Source organism: Ovis aries, chromosome 14, assembly GCF_016772045.2.
Source record: "Ovis aries strain OAR_USU_Benz2616 breed Rambouillet chromosome 14, ARS-UI_Ramb_v3.0, whole genome shotgun sequence".
Taxonomy (NCBI): Eukaryota; Metazoa; Chordata; class Mammalia; order Artiodactyla; family Bovidae; genus Ovis; species Ovis aries.
The window spans coordinates 46,804,150-46,822,231 of NC_056067.1; the positions used below are offsets into that span (position 1 = coordinate 46,804,150).

At 35.9% G+C, this 18,082-nt stretch overlaps 1 protein-coding gene across 5 annotated transcripts in view; it reads left to right on the forward strand.

Annotated features, from left to right (window-relative positions):
• The window catches only part of ZNF570 (zinc finger protein 570), a 29,428-nt gene extending 11,788 nt beyond the window's left edge, over positions 1–17,640 (forward strand). For 3 of the 5 annotated variants that reach the window (XM_042230866.1, XM_060398568.1, XM_004015202.5), the window contains one exon: positions 11,885–17,640. In XM_042230866.1, coding sequence (XP_042086800.1) covers positions 11,885–13,239 — 1,355 coding nt within the window. In that variant the 3' untranslated portion in view covers positions 13,240–17,640. Of the gene's footprint in view, positions 1–523; positions 8,380–11,884 lie in introns of those variants that run through there. The other 2 variants (XM_060398569.1, XM_042230868.2) reach the window with 2 other exon arrangements.
• Positions 17,641–18,082: the final 442 nt, after the last annotated feature.

An 18,082-nucleotide genomic window follows, 5' to 3' on the forward strand; every position in this document is an offset into this window, starting at 1 on the left:
AAATATACTTTTTTTCGTACTTCCAAAACCATTGACTTTTTCTCCCTACCTCAGCCTTGTTGGCAGCTACCAGAAATAGGGATGCATAAGGTGGTGCAGAAGGGTTAACAGCCTTGGAAGTTTGCTTTTTATTTAATAAAACCTTTTAAAAGGCAGCAGTCATTGCCTCTACAGAATTTGAATCCTCCCCAGAACTCACATCTCTATCTGGCTCAGTGAATGAATCTGTACTATCATCTGGAGGTTTGGGCGGAGGCCGAGGTGAAGCCCCCTCCTCAAGATAACATGAGGCGGCCTCACTATTAGCAGCCATTAATTTTAAAGCCTGCATTATAGCGCTATATAGAGTCCACAGTCTTAAAGGAATCACATTTTCTTTTTGATGTTGCCTTTTTAACTCTTTTTGCACTACTTTCCATTTCTTTAAATTTAGCTGTACTTCTGTTTGATATTGAAACCAATAACAATGCTGCTCTATAAGACAGAATAACTCACTCAAGCGGCGAGTAGACGTTTTAATTTCTATAGAATGCAGGAGCCCCTTAACCAGCTCCATATATTGTGACTTTAAAGATGGGGAATTTTCCATAGTTTCTTTTTTTCTTATTTTTTTAATTTTTTTGAAAGTCCCCCTTTTAGCGTTTTGCTCTCGGGTGTTTACCCTTTTGGATTTTTATTTATTTTTTTTTTCGAAAGTCCCCCTTTCAGCCTTTTGTTTCGGGGTGTTTACCCTTTTGGATTTTTCTTTTTTTTTTCTTTTTTACTATTTTTTGAAAGTCCCCCTTTTAGCCTTTTGCTCCTGGGTGCTTACCCTTTCTGTTCCGTCGAGCCCCACGTTGGGCGCCAGATGCTGGCGACGGAATGAAACACCAACACTGCAGAGTGGTTTAAATCTTTATATTTTAACACTTGCTTCTTACAGCTGCTTTATTTTATATCCCTTGCACAACAACCTACAGGGCAAGCTGCCAAGCACTATGATTCAAAGACTATACAGTGCGCAGGCACAGGGCGAGATAACCTTTACCTTGACTTATTTACTGCAGCTAAGACTTTATTTTGGGGAACTTCCTTATCAACTTAGAATCCGTTTTGTCCCAAGGTCTGTTCCGTTTGAGGAATCAGAGAAACATCCTTGTGTGCAAGCAATGTTTTTTCCCATGGAAACAAACAAGATTTTTAGCTAAACATCTCGTTTGCAAAAATGTTCAGCTCAGGTTGAGAGTCTCGTTTGCAAGCACTTCTCAACCTTCCTTAAACCTAGTTCCCTACACTGGGCAGAACATCTCGTTTGCAAAAATGTTTAGCCCTGGTTGAGAGTCTCGTTTGCAAGCACTTCTCAACCTTCTTTATACCTTGTTCCCTACACCTCTTCTGTTAAGTGCCAGCTCAGTCCTTTGTTCAGTTTTAGAGATATATATATTTTTATGAAGTATTGTTGATATACATATATTTCAGGTATACAACATAGTGATTCAGTATTTTTATAGATTATATTTCATTTAAAGTTATTATAAAATATTGACTATCCTCCCTGTGCTATACAATACATCCTTGTTGCTTTTATTTATTTATTTGGCCACACTATGCAACGAGTAGGATCTTAGTTCCCCAATCAGGGTTCAAACCTGGGCCTATGGCAGTGAAAGCACTAAGTCTTACGCTCCCAGTATGTCATATCTTTATCCATTCATCTGTTAATGAACAGATAGGCTGTTGTAAACAATGCTGCTATGAACACTGAGGTGCTTGTATCTTTTTGAATTGATGTTTTCATTTTCTTTGGATATATACCCAGGAATGGAATAGCTAGATCATACAGTAGTTTTCTGATCATATTTAGTTTTCTGAGGAACCTCTGTACTGTTTTCCACAGTGGCTGTACCAATTTACATCCCTACCAACAGTGTAAGAGGGTTCCATTTTCTTCACATTCTCACCATCATTTGTTATTTCTGGTCTTTTTAATGATGACCATTCTGACAGGTATGAGATGATATCTCATTGTAGTTTTGATTTGTGTAGCCTATGATTTTTGATATTTTAAGAAACCTTTCTGCATTCTGAAGTCGTATGGGTATTCTCAAACTGTCCTCTAAAGATTCTTCTTTACATTTAGTGCCATAGTCTAAAAATTGGTTTTTGAGATTGAAGTATTTAATTTCTACTCCTTATGGAAAACCAAGTGTCCTAGACATTTACTGAAGAAGTGAGCTTTCTTTGCTTATTGTCCTGAATGTTTACCTCTTAATATATCAGGTTATATTGGGTTGGCCAAAATCTTCATTTGGGTTTTTAGTAAGATGCCACAGAAAACCCAAATGAACTTTTTGGCCAGCATAATAGTATATTTATGAATCTGATTTTGATATCTGTTCCATTCCATTGATTCTGTTTCCTTTCACCAGTACCACACTATCTTTTTTAAAATTTTATTTATTTTTAATTGGAGGATAGTTGCTTCATAGTATTGTGTTGGTTTCTGCCATATATCAGTGTGAATCAGCCATAGGTATACGTATGTCCCCTCTCTCTTAAAAGTACCACACTATCTTAAAAAAATATTTTAATGTAAAAACTGAACATTTGTTAGAGTAAGTGCCTATACCTTCTTTATATTCTTCAGAATTTGCCCTTTGGACATCTCACTGAAGTTTAGGTCAGCGTGTTAGTTTCCACCAGAAAACAACAAAAAGCTATTGGCTTTTGGTTTAAATTTTATTTATTCTACATACTGATTTTGGATTTTTTTTTCTATTTGTAAACATAGTTTATCTTTCTGTTTACTGAGATTTTTTAATTCTTTCAATGTGTTTTATAATTTTCTCTATAAAGGCCACACACATCTTCTATTAGATTAATTTCTAGACATTTAAATTTTGTTCCTGTGTTAAATGTTCTCTGTGTTTTCAGTTTGTTGCTCATACACAGAAATAAAATTAACTTTTATACTTTGACCTTATATCTAGCAACATTGGAAAACTTGGATTACTATTAATAATTTTTAGATTTCCTTTACTTTTTCTGTGGGTGAGTATGTCTGTAAATAATGGCAGTTTCTTCACTTTAAATTCTTAATCCTTAATTTCTTTTTTCTATTATCCTTAGATCGACAATACAGTATGAATCAAAGTAGTGATGGCAGGTATTTTTATCAATTTCTGGTCTCAATTGAAGTGCTTTGTATATGCTTCAAAGCATATACACTGAAGTGTAAGTCACTTCAGTCATGTCTGACTCTTTTCAACCTTATGAACTGTAAGCCCACGAGGCTCCTCTGTCCATGGGGATTCTCCAGGCAAGAATACTGGAGTAGGTTGCCATGCCGTCCTCCAAGGGATCTTCCCGACCCAGGGATTGAACTCACGTCTGCTGCATTGGCAGGCAGGTTCTTTACCACTGTGCCACCTAGGCTGTAATATTTTGTTATTAATAATTCTGATGTTTAAAGGTTTCTGGTAGATACCCTTTCATTACCATTTGTTAAGAGTTTTGATTGTAGAAAGCTTTTGAATTTCAGTAAATGTTTTTCTATATCTGTAGGTGATTAGATGATGTTTTCTTTTTATGTAGTGAATTATATTTTTAGTGTTGAACCAATCTTGTATTCCTGAGACAGACCTATCTTTATCTTTTCCATTCATAGCTAGTTGCTATGTGCCAATATTTTCTTTAGGTTTTTTGCATCTGTGTTTGTCAGTGAGATTGGCCTTCAATTTTCCTTTTGTGTATTCCTCGTCAGCTCTTAGAATCAAAGTTGTCCTAATCTCATAAAAATATTTTTCTTCCTTAGAAGATTTTGGGTAAAATAAAAAATGTTTGTTTTTGGATGTCTGTTCATCTTGGCCTGGGATTTTTTATGTACGAAAAGAATTTAATGATTCAATTTCTGTTATAAGAAGCTATTTTTTATTTCTCCTATAGTTGTGGAGTTACAGTATTTTTCTAAAGATTTATACTTCTCATGTAAGTTTTTAAATTTATTAAAGCTATTATTTTCTCTTATCTAAAGTTGGTAGTATATGTAATCATCCAAGAAGACAATGGCACCCCACTCTAGTACTCTTGCCTGGAAAATCCCATGGACAGAGGAGCCTGGTAGGCTGCAGTCCGTGGGGTCGCTGAGTTGGACACGACTGAGCGACTTCACTTTCACTTTTCACTTTCATGCCTTGGAGAAGGAAATGGCAACCCATTCCAGTGCCATCTATGGGGTTGCACAGAGTTGGACACGACTGAAGCGACTTAGTAGCAGCAGCAGCAGTATATGTAATCATGACCTATTTTTCCTTCTAAAAAGAGAGAAACAAATCTTTCAATTTATTAATGTTTTCAGGCATTTTTTACCTTACTGATTATCTCTAATTTATCTTTAAATTTTTGTCAGGTAGGTCTCCTCTATTTTATTCCTCCTACATTTTTATGCTATTTTCTCTCTTTTAAAATATTTATTAAAATTTTGTTTCTTTTTGGTTGTGCTCGGCCTTTGTTGTTGCATGCAGCCTTTTTCTAATTGGGGTGAGTGGGGGCTACTCTTCATCTTTGTGCCTACAGGCTCCTTGTTGTGGTGGTTTCTCTTGTTGTGGAGCACAGGCTCTAGGCACACAGTAGTTGGAGTATGTGGGCTCAGTGTTCGGCCTTGTGGGCCTTAGAACGCACTGGCTTCAGTCGTTGTGGTGTGTGGGCTCGGTAGTTGCAGCTCACAGTCTCTAGAGCACTGGCTCAGTAGTTGTGGCACACAGGCTTAGTTGCTCCGAGCCATGTGGAATCCTTCCAGACCAGGGCTCAAACCCATGTCCTCTGTATTGGTAGGCAGATTCAAATCCACTATACTACCAGGGTCGTCTTTTTTTTTTTTTTGCTTTTAAATTTAGATAATTCAGTGTTTTTGAGGCTTTCTCTTTTCTAAGCATTTAAGACTATGTTAGGAATATAGTCCACGTTTTGATATGTAGTCTTTTTGTTATCATGTATGTCTTAGCATTTTCTAATTTCCACTAATTTTTTTGTCTTGACCATGAATTATTTGGAAGCTTTAAGTTCCAAATTTAAGTTTTTGTTTTAACTACATTACAGGTGGAGGATACGGTCTGTTTAATATGCATGCTTTAAAGTACTTTGAAGCCTATTTTATGTCAGCTGCTACTGCTGAGTCACTTCAGTCATGTCTGACTCTGTGTGACTCCATAGACGGCAGCCACCAGGCTCCCCCGTCCCTGGGATTCTCCAGGCAAGAACAGGAGTGGGTTGCCATTTCCTTCTCCAAAGCATGAAAGTGAAAAGTGAAAGTGAAGTTGCTCAGTCGTGTCCGACTCTTAGCGACCCCATGGACTGCAGCCTACCAGGCTCCTCCGTCCGTGGGATTTTCTAGGCAAAGTACTGGAGTGGGGTGCCACTGCCTTCTCTCTAGGGAGTAAATTTTGATAAACTATGTGTTCTGGAAAATGTCTGCTGCTTGTGTAGTACAGCATTTGATATATGTTCATTGGATTAAGCTCATTAACTGTGCTGGTCAATTCTTCTGAGTCTACTGATTTTATAAAAAAATCTCCTTGAGCAGTATTATGAAAGTGTTTTATAATATGTTTTGGGGATTATCTTTCTGGTAATCCCAGAAAGATTATCTTTTGGTGAGTTGTTCTATTATTATTACTCTTTAGTGATGATTCTTCCCTTAACTATTTAGCTTGATAGAACTTTATAAAGGCCTTCTCTTGTTACTATTTCTTTAGTGTAGTTTTCTTCACTTCTTTACTCTCTTACTTTCTATGTGTTTCTTTTGTGAACAGTATATAGCTAAACATTTTTTTGTCCAATCTCATAATCTAATTGTGTTATTGTTGAGTTTTAGCAGTTCTTTATGTATTCTGAATATTAACCTCTTTTCAGATACATAATTGGCAAATATTTTCTCCCACAATGTCTGTGGGTTGCCTTTCACTCTGTTGATTTTGTCCTTTATGCACAGTAAGTCTTTAATTTTCATGAAGTTCAATTTGTCTACTTTGTTCTTTTATTACCTATACTTTTGGTATCATAACCAATAAATAATTGCTAAATATAATGTCATGAAGATTTTTCCCTATGTTTTCTTCTAAGAGTATTTTAGTTTTAAGTTTTAGGTTAAGTCTTTTATCCATTTTGGGTTAATTTTTATGTGTGGTGTAACAACTTCTTTGTTTTGCATGTGGATATTTAATTTTTCTAGCATCATTTATTGAAAAGCCTGTCCTTTTCCCCATGGAAAGGTCTTGGCACACTCATCAAAAATCATTTGACAATATATATAAGGATTTATTTCTGAGCTATTTGCTACACACACACACACACACACACACATATATATCTTTATGTCACATCACAATGTTTTGTGTACTGTAGCTTTGTAATATGTTTTAAAATCAGGAAGTGTGATACCTCTAACTACCTTCTTCCTTTTCAAGATTCTTTTGACTATTCAAGACTCCTTTAAGATTACGTATGAATTTTAGGATGATTTTTCTATTTCTGGAGAAATCACTGGGATTTTGATAGGTATTGCATTGAATCTGTAGATAGCTTTGGATAGTATGGACATCTTAACAGTATTAACTTCTAATCCATGAACACAGGATGTCTCCATTTATTTACAGTTATCTTTTCATTTCTTTTACCAATGTTTTATAGTTTTCATTGTATAAGTCTTTCACCTTGATTAATTCTGAAGTATTTTATTCTTTCTGTTGCTGTGGTAAATGGAGTTGTTTCCTTAAGTTTCTTTTCAGATTGTTCATTGTTAATGTATAGAAATGTAATTGATTGGTATGTGTTGATTTTGTATTCTGACTCTGTGCTGAGTTTGTTGTAACAAGTGTTTTTCTTTTGTGGAGTGTTAAGAATGTCTGTGTGTAAGATCATGTTGTCTACAAACAGAAATAATTTTATTTCCTCTTTTCTAATTTCAGTGCTTTTTATTTGCTTTTCTTGCCTAATTGCTCTGACTGGAGTCATTTCTGACCTCAGTTGAATTTCTCTTTTTTATTAGTCAGTCTAAAGGTTCATCAGTTTTTGTTGATCTTACTGAAAAACAAACTCTTGGTTTAATTGATCTTTTCTGTTGCTTTTTAACTTTTCTGTTTGGTTTATCTCTGCTTGAATCTTTATTATTTTTTCTTCTTTCTTCTACATTTGGTTTAATTTGCTCTTTTTCTAGTTTGTTAATATTTATTTGATATTTTTCTTCTTTTGTGTTGTAAACCTTCATAGCTATAACTATTTCTGATACATCCCATAAATTTTGGTATGTTGCACTTTTATTTTCATTTGTTGTAAAATATTTTTAAATTCCTCTTTGATTTCTTCTTTGACCCATTGATTGTGTAAATGTGTGCTGTTTAATTTCCATGTATTTGTGGATTTTCCAGTTTTTATGTTGCTATTGATTTATAGTTTCAGTCCATTATGATTAAAAAAGATACTTGGTATGATTTCAATCTTTGAAAATTTAAAGTCACAATATTTTTGTTTTGGCCATACAGTTTGGCTCACAGGATCTTAGTTCCCCAACCAGGGATTGAACCTAGACCCATGGCAGTGAAAAGTGTTGAGTGCTAACCTCTGGACCACCAGGGAATTTCCTCAAAAAAAGAAAAAAAATCTTGCAAAGAGTTTGCCAAACTGTAAAATCTGAGAGGACAGCATTCTACAAGGTTGTGCTTATTTCAGACACCAGCTGCAAGTTGGGGCATCCTTGGGGCCACCCTCATTTCTGACCAGCTGGCTGCACATTTGAGAATGCCTCCAGTCACCCTCAGGTTTGATAATTGACTAGAATGACTCACAGAACTCAAGCATATTATTATGATTACTTTTACTGTAACAAAGACTGAAAATCAGAATTAGCCAAAAGGAGAGGCACCAAAGGTGGAAGGCTGGGAGAGTTGCAGATGTAAGGTTTCCATTGTCATAAGAGCCCATCGGGTATCTCACTATTCGAAAGAATATTACCAGCCAGGGAAGCTCTCTTGAGCTTCAGTGTCTAGAGTTTTTTGTATTTTGTGGGGGAGGGGGGTGGGCAGGGCGGCAGGGGGAGGTTAGTTTTGTTTTGTTTCAGTATGTAGACATGACTGAGTGAATCATTACCCAATGTGACTCAATCTCCAAGCCTTTCTTCCTTTCCCAAAAGTCAGACTGATATGGTGGCTCAAAGCTCCAACTCTCTGATCATATGGTTGGTCTTTCCAACATGGTTTGCCTCCAGCCTGAGTCATCTCCTTAGCAAAAACTACCTAAGGAGTCATCATGCTGCTGCTGCTGCTGCTAAGTCGCTTCAGTCGTGTCCGACTCTGCGACTCCATACACGGCAGCCCACCAAGCTCCCCCGTCCCTGGGATTCACCAGGTAAGAACACTGGAGTGGGTTGCCATTTCCTTCTCTAGCGCATGAAAGTGAAAAGTGAAAGTGGAGTTGCTCAGTCGTGTCTGACTGTGTGCAGCCCCATGGACTGCAGTCCACCAGGCTCCTCTGTCCATGGGATTTTCCAGGCAAGAGTACTGGAGTGGGGTGCCATTGCCTTCTCCAAGGAGTCATCATGAGTCACCTTATTAGTGTTAACTATCAGGTGTAGTCCAAGAGGCTCACCATGAATAACCAAAGACTTCCTTCCAGGAGTTCAGATGACTTAGAGGTTACCTCTTTGGAAACAGGGACAAAGGCCTGCCACATTCTTTATTGCATAGTTCTTTTAAGAAATCACAGTAGGCTCTGACTGTAATTGAATGAACATAATAGGTAAATTTGATGAGACTTTGTGGCTTTACCATGTTGGTTCCTCATATATAAAAAGCAAGGTGTGCATCTTCTCCGTTTATTCAGTTTTTAGGGGGCAATCCCTTATTAGAATTGTAAAGTTTTTTTCCTTATGCTTTCTTCTATTGCTTTTTAAAATTGATTCTAAAATTGCAAGATAATATTCTTATTTGAAAAAAGAAGCATAAATAGTATAGTACTTTCCCACATAGCTTCTATGTTCTATTATGTGCCTTTTATTTATCTATGTGGTGTTTTGCAAGTCCTGATGTATCAGTTCAGTTCAGTTCAGTCGCTTAGTCGTGTCCAGCTCTTTGCGACCCTATGAATCGCAGCACGCCAGGCCTCCCTGTCCATCACCAACTCCCGGAGTTTACTCAGACTCACATCCATCGAGTCAGTGATGCCATCCAGCCATCTCATCCTCTGTCGTCCCCTTCTCCTCCTACCCCCAATCCCTCCCAGCGTCAGAGTCTTTTCCAATCCCATGGACACAGGAGCCTAGCAGGCTACAGTTCATAGAGTTGCAAAAAGTTGGACACAACTTCCCAATGTATACTTTATATATAAAGAAAGATAATTCTTATTAATGGTTACTGTTATTAGCCATTATTTTATTAATTATTTTCATGACATTTCTTTCTTTTTATCTGCTGTGTTTGGTTTCCAAGATTGTAGTTCCCTGACCAGGGATTGAACCCGACCCTCCACAGTGAAAGCATGGAGTCCTAACCCCTGGACAGCCAGAGAATTCCCTTTGTGTCATTTCTTAATAATATATTCCAAACTGTGTATGTTATTTTAAAAGTGTATTGTATTCTTTTTTGGTATAAATCATTGAACAAGTTGATTTTTATTATAACCTTTAATATCATGTGGTATTAATGTTCTCACCTCTGGTTTTTTCTTGCTTACATTTGCCCTTCTTAATATCTTTTGGTTTTTCCTCTTATCCTGAATATCTTTATGTTGGAGTGCTCTGGGGTTTATTCCTTTGCTCCTTTCTCTTATATATATGCTCATTCTCTTGATAATATAGTCTTGTGAAATACCATCTATATGCTGGCAACTCCCAATTCAAAAATCTCAAGTCTAGACTTCTTTTTATTTTGAGGTACAGTTGATTTAGTGTGGGCTTCCCTGGTGATTCCAGGATAAAGAACCTGCCTACCAATGCAAGAGACATGGTTTTGATCCCTGGGTTGGGAAGATCCCCTGGAAGAGGAAATGGCAACCCACTCCAGTATTCTTGCCTGGGAAATCCCATGGACACAGGAGCCTAGCAGGCTACAGTTCGTAGAGTTGCAAAAAGTTGGACACAACTTAGCAACTGAGCATGCACTCGTAGTTGATGATTTAGTGTATTATATTAGTTTAAGGTATACAACATAGTGATTCAAAAGTTTTATAAATTATACTCCATTTATAGTAATTATAAAACACTGTCTATATTCTCTGCTCTGTACAATATATTCTTGTAGCTTATTTTATGCATAGCAGTTTGTACCTCTAAATCCTCTGCCCCTATCTTGCATCCCCCTGTGTCCCTCTCCTTACTAGTTTGTTCTCTGTCAACAGTGTGGGAGGGTTCACTGGCCAATGTTGATAACTGTTCCATCCTTCCATTGTTCAAACCATAAACTTGGAAGGCATGTTTATCTTATCTCTTTCTGTTACATTCTATATCCAATCTGTAAGGATATCTTCTTGGCCTTTCCAAGAGGAAAAATTGAATAGAATCTGACCACCTCTTTATATCTTCATTGATATCTCTCTGGTCTAAATAATTATTATTTCTCACATTGATTGCTACAGTAGTAGGTCCCTTTTCTTCCCTTCTTGCTCTCTACCTTCCAGTAATTTCATTAAACTGTAACTAGATGTCACTTCTGTACTCATACCACTTCATTGGCTCATACCACTCATACTACTCATACCACTTCAGTGGCTCTCCATCTCACTCAGAGTAAAAGCCAAGTTCCTTAAGAAGCCTATAAAGCTTAAATAATCTTAATTATCCTTTACCTCTGACTTCTTCTCAGCCCTCTCTAGCCACATTGACCTTTTTGTTATTCCTCAGACAAACCAAACATGCCTTTGCTTTTAGGCTGTTTCTTCTATCCAGAATGTTCTTTCTCTGAATATCTAAGTGACTAACTTTTACTTTCTTCAATTCTTTGCTTCAGTGTTAACTTATTAATGATTCCCTCCTTTGACTTCACCATCACTCCTGATCTCTCTTATCCTGTTTTTCTTTTTCCATAGCACTCAGTACCTTCTAACATACAATAAAATTTACTTATTTAGCATTTATTTCTGGTCTCCCCAAGAGTGTAAGATCCATGAAGGTAAGGATCTTCATTTCTTTCTGAAATGAAACTGCAAGCATATAGAATAGTATCTGGCACAAGGTTCAGTGAATGTTCTTGAAAGAAGTAACTGTAAGAATGGAGATTATTCAGTTCCTGTATTATTCATACATGTATAAAATTATAACCAGGTCCAACCACCTACACAAATCCTTATTGACCTATGATTTACTGTATTGATTTCCTTATAATTCTAATCATTCCTCCTCAAGTTTGTCGTTGTGGTTCAGCCACTCGGTCGTGACACCATGGACAACAGCACGTCAGACCTCCCTGTCCTCATTGTCTCCTGGAATTTGCTCAGACTCATGTCCATTGAGTCAGTGATGCCATCCAACCATCTCATCCTCTGTTGCCCCCTTCTCCTCATGCCCTCTATCTTTCCCAGTATCAGGGTCTTTTCCAGTGAGTTGACTGTTAGTGGCCAAAGTGTTGGACCTTCCAGTATCAGTCTTTCCAATGAATATTCAGGGTTGATTTCCTTTAGGACTGACTGGTTTGACCTCCTTGCAGTCGAAGGGACTTTGAAAAGTCTTCTCCACTCTTCCCCTCCAGTTACTCCATGACTTATTTTCAGTTATTGTTTTTGCACTCTTCAGAACTACAAAAACCAGTGTTCTTATGGGTCTTATTTGCTGTTAAATGCACATCCTTTATAGATGCACTTTTATAAATGTACCTTCTTGTACTTAATAGAGGAGAATTCTTTTATTATTATTATTTTTCAGACTGGGAATCTATGTGTGAGACTGAAGAATTAACCCCAAAGCAGGACATTTATGAACCACAATCATCTCAGAAGGTAATAGAAAAACTTACAAGCTATGGCCTTGAGTACTCCAGTTTGAAAGAAGAATGGAAATGTGAGGGTCATCTTGAAGGGCAACCAATGAATCAGAAAGCATGTTTCAAGGTAGAGACAATCACTCATGAAGAAGCCCCTGTTGATGAAAGAGGACAAGAATATAACAAAACTTGGAGAAGTTTCCATCCCAACACACTACTTCATACACAACAGATAATCCCCAAAGAGGAGAAAGTATATAAACATAACACACATAAAAGCTTTAAAAAAAAATTAATTGCCATTAAGCCCAAGAGTATCTATACAGAGAAGAAACTTTTGAAATGTAATGACTGTGAAAAAGTCTTCAGCCAGAGCTCATCCCTTACTCTTCATCAAAGAATTCATACTGGAGAGAAACCCTATAAATGTGTAGAATGTGGGAAGGCATTCAGCCAGAGATCAAATCTTGTTCAACATCAGAGGATTCATACTGGAGAAAAACCTTATGAGTGTAAGGAATGTAGGAAAGCCTTCAGTCAGAATGCACACCTTGTTCAACACCTGAGAGTTCATACTGGAGAAAAACCTTATGAATGCAAGGTGTGTAGGAAAGCCTTCAGCCAGTTTGCTTACCTTGCTCAACATCAGAGAGTCCATACTGGAGAGAAACCCTATGAATGTATTGAATGTGGGAAAGCATTTAGCAATAGATCATCTATTGCTCAACACCAGAGAGTTCATACTGGTGAGAAACCTTATGAATGTAATGTCTGCGGGAAAGCATTTAGCCTTCGTGCATACCTTACTGTACATCAGAGAATACATACTGGAGAGAGACCCTATGAATGTAAGGAATGTGGGAAGGCTTTCAGCCAGAATTCACACCTTGCTCAACATCAGAGAATTCATACTGGAGAAAAACCTTATAAATGTCAGCAATGTAGGAAAGCATTCAGCCAGATTGCCTACCTTGCTCAACATCAGAGAGTTCATACTGGAGAGAAACCCTATGAATGTATTAAATGTGGGAAGGCTTTTAGCAATGATTCATCCCTTACTCAACATCAGAGAGTTCATACTGGAGAGAAGCCTTATGAATGCAATGTTTGTGGAAAGGCTTTTAGTTACTGTGGATCCCTTGCCCAACACCAGAGAATTCATACTGGAGAGAGACCCTATGAATGTAAGGAATGCAAGAAAACTTTCAGGCAGCATGCACACCTTGCTCATCATCAGAGAATCCATCTTGGGGAGTCACTCTCACCACCCAATCCAGTCAATCACCAAGTCCTGTAGGCTATTTCATAAATACTTTTGGAATTTATACTCAATTTTCTCTATCCCTAATATTGCCATCCCAGTTTAAGACTCATCTCACATGGATCACTCTATAGCTGTCTCTTTTTTTAAAATTTTAAATTATCAAAGTATGATAACACATTTACAGGAGACTTGGAAAATACAAAACAAAGTTATATAGTTCCACTATATATTACAGTTATTTTTTAAAATAGATAAATTAAGATTTTTTGTTGGAGTTTCAATATCAAACTCTCAAAAATTAATAGAGTGAATAGGCAGAAAAGTGGAAGGATATAGTAGAATAGAAAAGCACTATTTATGAACCAATTCAACATAATTAAGATTTATATAATTTTCACACAACAGTAGGATATAAGTTCTATTGAAGTTCCCATAGACTATAAACCAAGAGACTCTGTAATATATCCAGGGATGTAAAATGAGGTGCAAAATTTCATGGTCTAAAAGTATTGAAATCATACAGAGTCTGTTCTTTTTTATCACGGTGGAATTATGTTAGGAATCAATATGAAAAGATATTTGAAAATAACCTACACATTTTCAAGTGCAATGTGACATTTACCAAGAGAGATCTTTGACTTAGCCATCAAAAGCCTCGATGAAGTTAAAAGACTGGAAAAACACAGAGGGTGATTGCACAGAAGAAAGCATGTAAATGAGAAATTAATATCAAAATTAGAAATTAATATCAAGAATACTTTAAAAAAAACATGTATTTGGAAATTAAATGTCCACTTTTAAATGATGTGTGTATCTCAGAAACCATAACAATGAAAATTAGAAAATATTTGTAACAGAATAAAAATGAAAAGAGAATTTATCAGAATTTGTTTCATGCCCAATGCAACTAAATACAGTGTGGAATCGAGTAAGATATGAAGATATAATGGACTCTAGCATAAAATTTTGTGAAATTTGAACCAAATCTATAGTTAGTGTATCACATGTTAATTTCTTGTTTGTTTTTTTAACAACATAGTATTTCTTTATATTCTCGGAATTGAAGTTTCAAGCATCATTCAAAAAAAAATTTTTAAATCACTAAAATAATAAGCTTTCTAGACTTTTAGCAGTAATGCTAGATGCCAGAATAAGTGGGACTATATCAAAGTTTTGAGTGAATACAAATTAGAAATCTAGCGTTCTATTCATACTTAGTCAAACAAGTGGAGCCAAAATGTCATAAATTTTTTAGCTAAGCAAAAATTCATATTTTTAAAATATATATTATAATATTGTATATGTATGTATGTATACAAAAGCTTTTCTACTACATTTGATAAAGGCTTGAGAAAGAACAACAAAAAATGAGACAGAGATTGGAAAACCAAGTAAATGAAATGGGAGAACTGAATATGAAATAGAAAAAGTGAAACTAGATAAAAGATCATCATATAGTCCAGTTGTTTTTAAACATGGCTGCTCATTAGAGTCACATCTGGAGTTTTGCGGGGAAAAGTAATACCTAGGCATTTGTGTTTTTAAAAAATTTCCAAGATATTTCTAATATACATCTGGATTTTCAAGTGATTACTAAATGGTAGTTTCAGCTATAGAATTCTGTTAGTTTCTGTTGACCAATCATGAGGATCACTCTGTAGCTTTCTAACAGATCTTCTTGTATCAACTTTTGGTCCCCTTAAATTCATTTCCCACCATCCACCCAAAATGATCATTTTCAAGTATAATAATACATCACTGCCTTGCTGTTGTTCTTTAACATCTACAGTCTTTAAAACTGTCTATGAGGAACTTCATTATCTAGTTCTTATTTTATTTGTTTCTCTCTCAGATCTAGGCACTTACCAGGACTAAGAGCTTAGATTCTGGAAAATCATAGCGCTCCTACTATTCTGGCATTGTGTGAATTTGAGTAATTTGCTTGACTTATCTGAAACTCAGGGTTTTCTTTAATTCTTAAAATAGGGATAATAAAGGATACTGTAGTATAGAAATGTGAGTATTAAATGAAATAGTGTCTGTTGTAGATTGGTGCATATTAAGAAATTTGCATGCAAAGTACTTCACCTAGTGCATCAAATATAGCAGATCTTCAACTAAATAATAATAGCTAACATGTATTGAGTGCCTACTATGCACCAGGCACTATTCTACATACTCAACATATATTAACTCATTTAATCCTTACAGCTAAAATAAGATTCCTTAGTAGACAAAGAAGGATATCCATGGAAAGCAGCAGGTCACAACTGGGACAACCTAAAAACTTTACAATATATGTAGGAGTGTTTTTACTATAGGCAAGTAATAGAAGTAGAACTATATAACACAGCTGGTTTTAGGAGTTTTCTAGAGAGAAAGAATTAGATAAAGTAATTAAAGAAAATGAAGGTTCACTGAGAAAAATACAGAACTTCTATTTAGATCAAGCACAGAGAATATTGCAGTTAACTCCAAAACCTCAAGAAATTCATACTGCAGCATAAAACAACATCAGTCCCAAGTAATAGTATGGGTAATCTAGGTGATTTCATCTAAACTGTTTCATATTACAGAAAAAAATACCAAGTTTATAAGTTTTTATCAAGTGATTTTAAAACTGAAACCAAAGGGGATTGAGAGAAGAAAATTACAAACTACATACACACACACACACATATATATACAGTTTCATTCATTCAGTGAATATTGAGAGCTGCTGTTTGCCACACCCTGATTTAGACATAAGGAGACAACATGTTTGATACAAAGACCAGATCCTCAAGGAGTTAAAACAATAGATTTTCTAGGTCTAGAAAACTGAAGAATAATAAAATAAATCAAAGGGTATTATGTAGCCTAGGCTGAAGAGACTCAAGATAATAAAGTTATCCATTATTTCTGATTAACAAATTCACTGCAATTCCAACAAAATTCCTCAATAGGCCTTTTTGCCCTTTAATTTCACATCAAATCTTAAAACTTAAAATTAACCTATGAAGTGTGAATTCTAAAGAACAGCAATAAAATTGTTGAATCAAATCTATTTGTAGAAAATTTGCGTATGATAAAGATGGTTTAAATACCAGTAGAGAAAGAATGGATTTGGGAGTAGTAAAAGAATTGACAATATACATCATGGCAGTGAGGGAAACAAAATCACAATGAACTATTTCAAAAGCATCACAGTACTAATTACTGGAAAGATGTGGAGCAATAGAAATAATCATACAATGCAGTTGAAAATACAGTAAGTCCGCTACATACAAACCTTCAAGTTGCAAGCTTTCAAAGATGTGTATGTGCGTTCACATGTTCAGTCATGTAAGTTAGTTTACATGTCTGGCGTACCTTGTGACATGCTTCCATCCTCTACAAGTAGCTGTGCTTTTGTGTACTTCACAGTACAGAGCACAGTAGTACAGTATCTTTATTTCAAGTCCACAATGTCCAGAAGCAAGCGTAAAAGCAGGCAGTGATGTAGCTGATATCTTCTATTGCTGACAATCCTTCAGTTCTACCATATCCTACTTCCCTCCTTCAGTCAGTAATTCTTGCCTGTTCCCTTGGTGTCAGCCCCTGTATGCCAGCTGTTTTACTGTACTACTATACTTTTCAAGGTACTGTACTATAAGATTGAAAACGTGCTCTTTATTTTTTGCTTTTTATGTATTATTTGTGTGAAAAGTCCACAGAATTCTCGAGGCACGAATACTGGAGTGGGTTGCCATTCATTCCCTTCTCCGACAGTAGAGTTCTATATAGCCAATTGTGTCACTTGGGTACCCAGGCTAACAGTTGGACATGGAAAAATTGGACTTAAAAACATTCTCTTGGAACAGAACTCATTCCTGTGTAGGGGACTTACTGTAGTTTTTAAAAAAGAATTTGTCAATATCTAGTAAAGTTGAAGATATGGATACTCTTTGACCCAGAAATTCAACTTAAACCTCTACGGGGCCTCTCGTGTTCAGGGAGATGTACATGAAGACCCATTTCAGTGTTTGTAGAAATGAAAAGTTTTAGGCAATCAAAAAAATCATTGGGGTTTAAATGTTAGACTTGAAGTTGAAATGAAGGAACTAGAGATATTTCTATCAACATGGATACATCTGAGAGACAATACTGAAATTGAACTAGGGGGTATTTTGTATGATATGGTTCTACTTATTTATATAAAGTTTGAAAACATGCAAATCAAAATTACATATTTTTTCATGGCTGAATACCATATGAAAATAGTGTAATAACATTATGGAAATAATCATCAAATTGTGATGACCTCTGGAGAGGGAGAAAAATGAGAAATCATTTGTTGAAAAAATAAGCAATCATGGCCAATTCTTCTAAAATAATAAAGCTGGTTGTGGGGTTTTATTCTCTGTATCTTTCTGTATATTTAAACTATTTCATAATAAAAAAACATTTAATGTTTGCTTTTGTCAGTTATTTCTTCACTGTACCTCAGACATGCCACATTTACCATTCATTCAACCCATAGTCACCATTTTCTTCAGAAAGAAATTTGCATACAGTCGACTTCCAAATGCAATCACTGTTAATCTGGTGACTTTTCCTCTAGGGATCAGTGTTTTGAGCATGACTGTATTTTTATGCTGAGAGTTTTATAGCCTACTTACTACACATTTTTTTCCCCATCATTCTTTTTTCCCCCAGCTTTACTGAGGTATGACTGACAAATTAAAATTATATATATTTAAAATGTACAATGTAATGTTTTGGTATATTTAGAAAGAAAAAGAAAAGAAACAGAAGTCGCTCAGTTGTGTCAAATTCTTCACAACCCCATGGACTGTAGCCTACCAGTCTTCTCCGTCCATGGGATTTTCCAGGCAAGGGTACTGGAGTGGGTTGC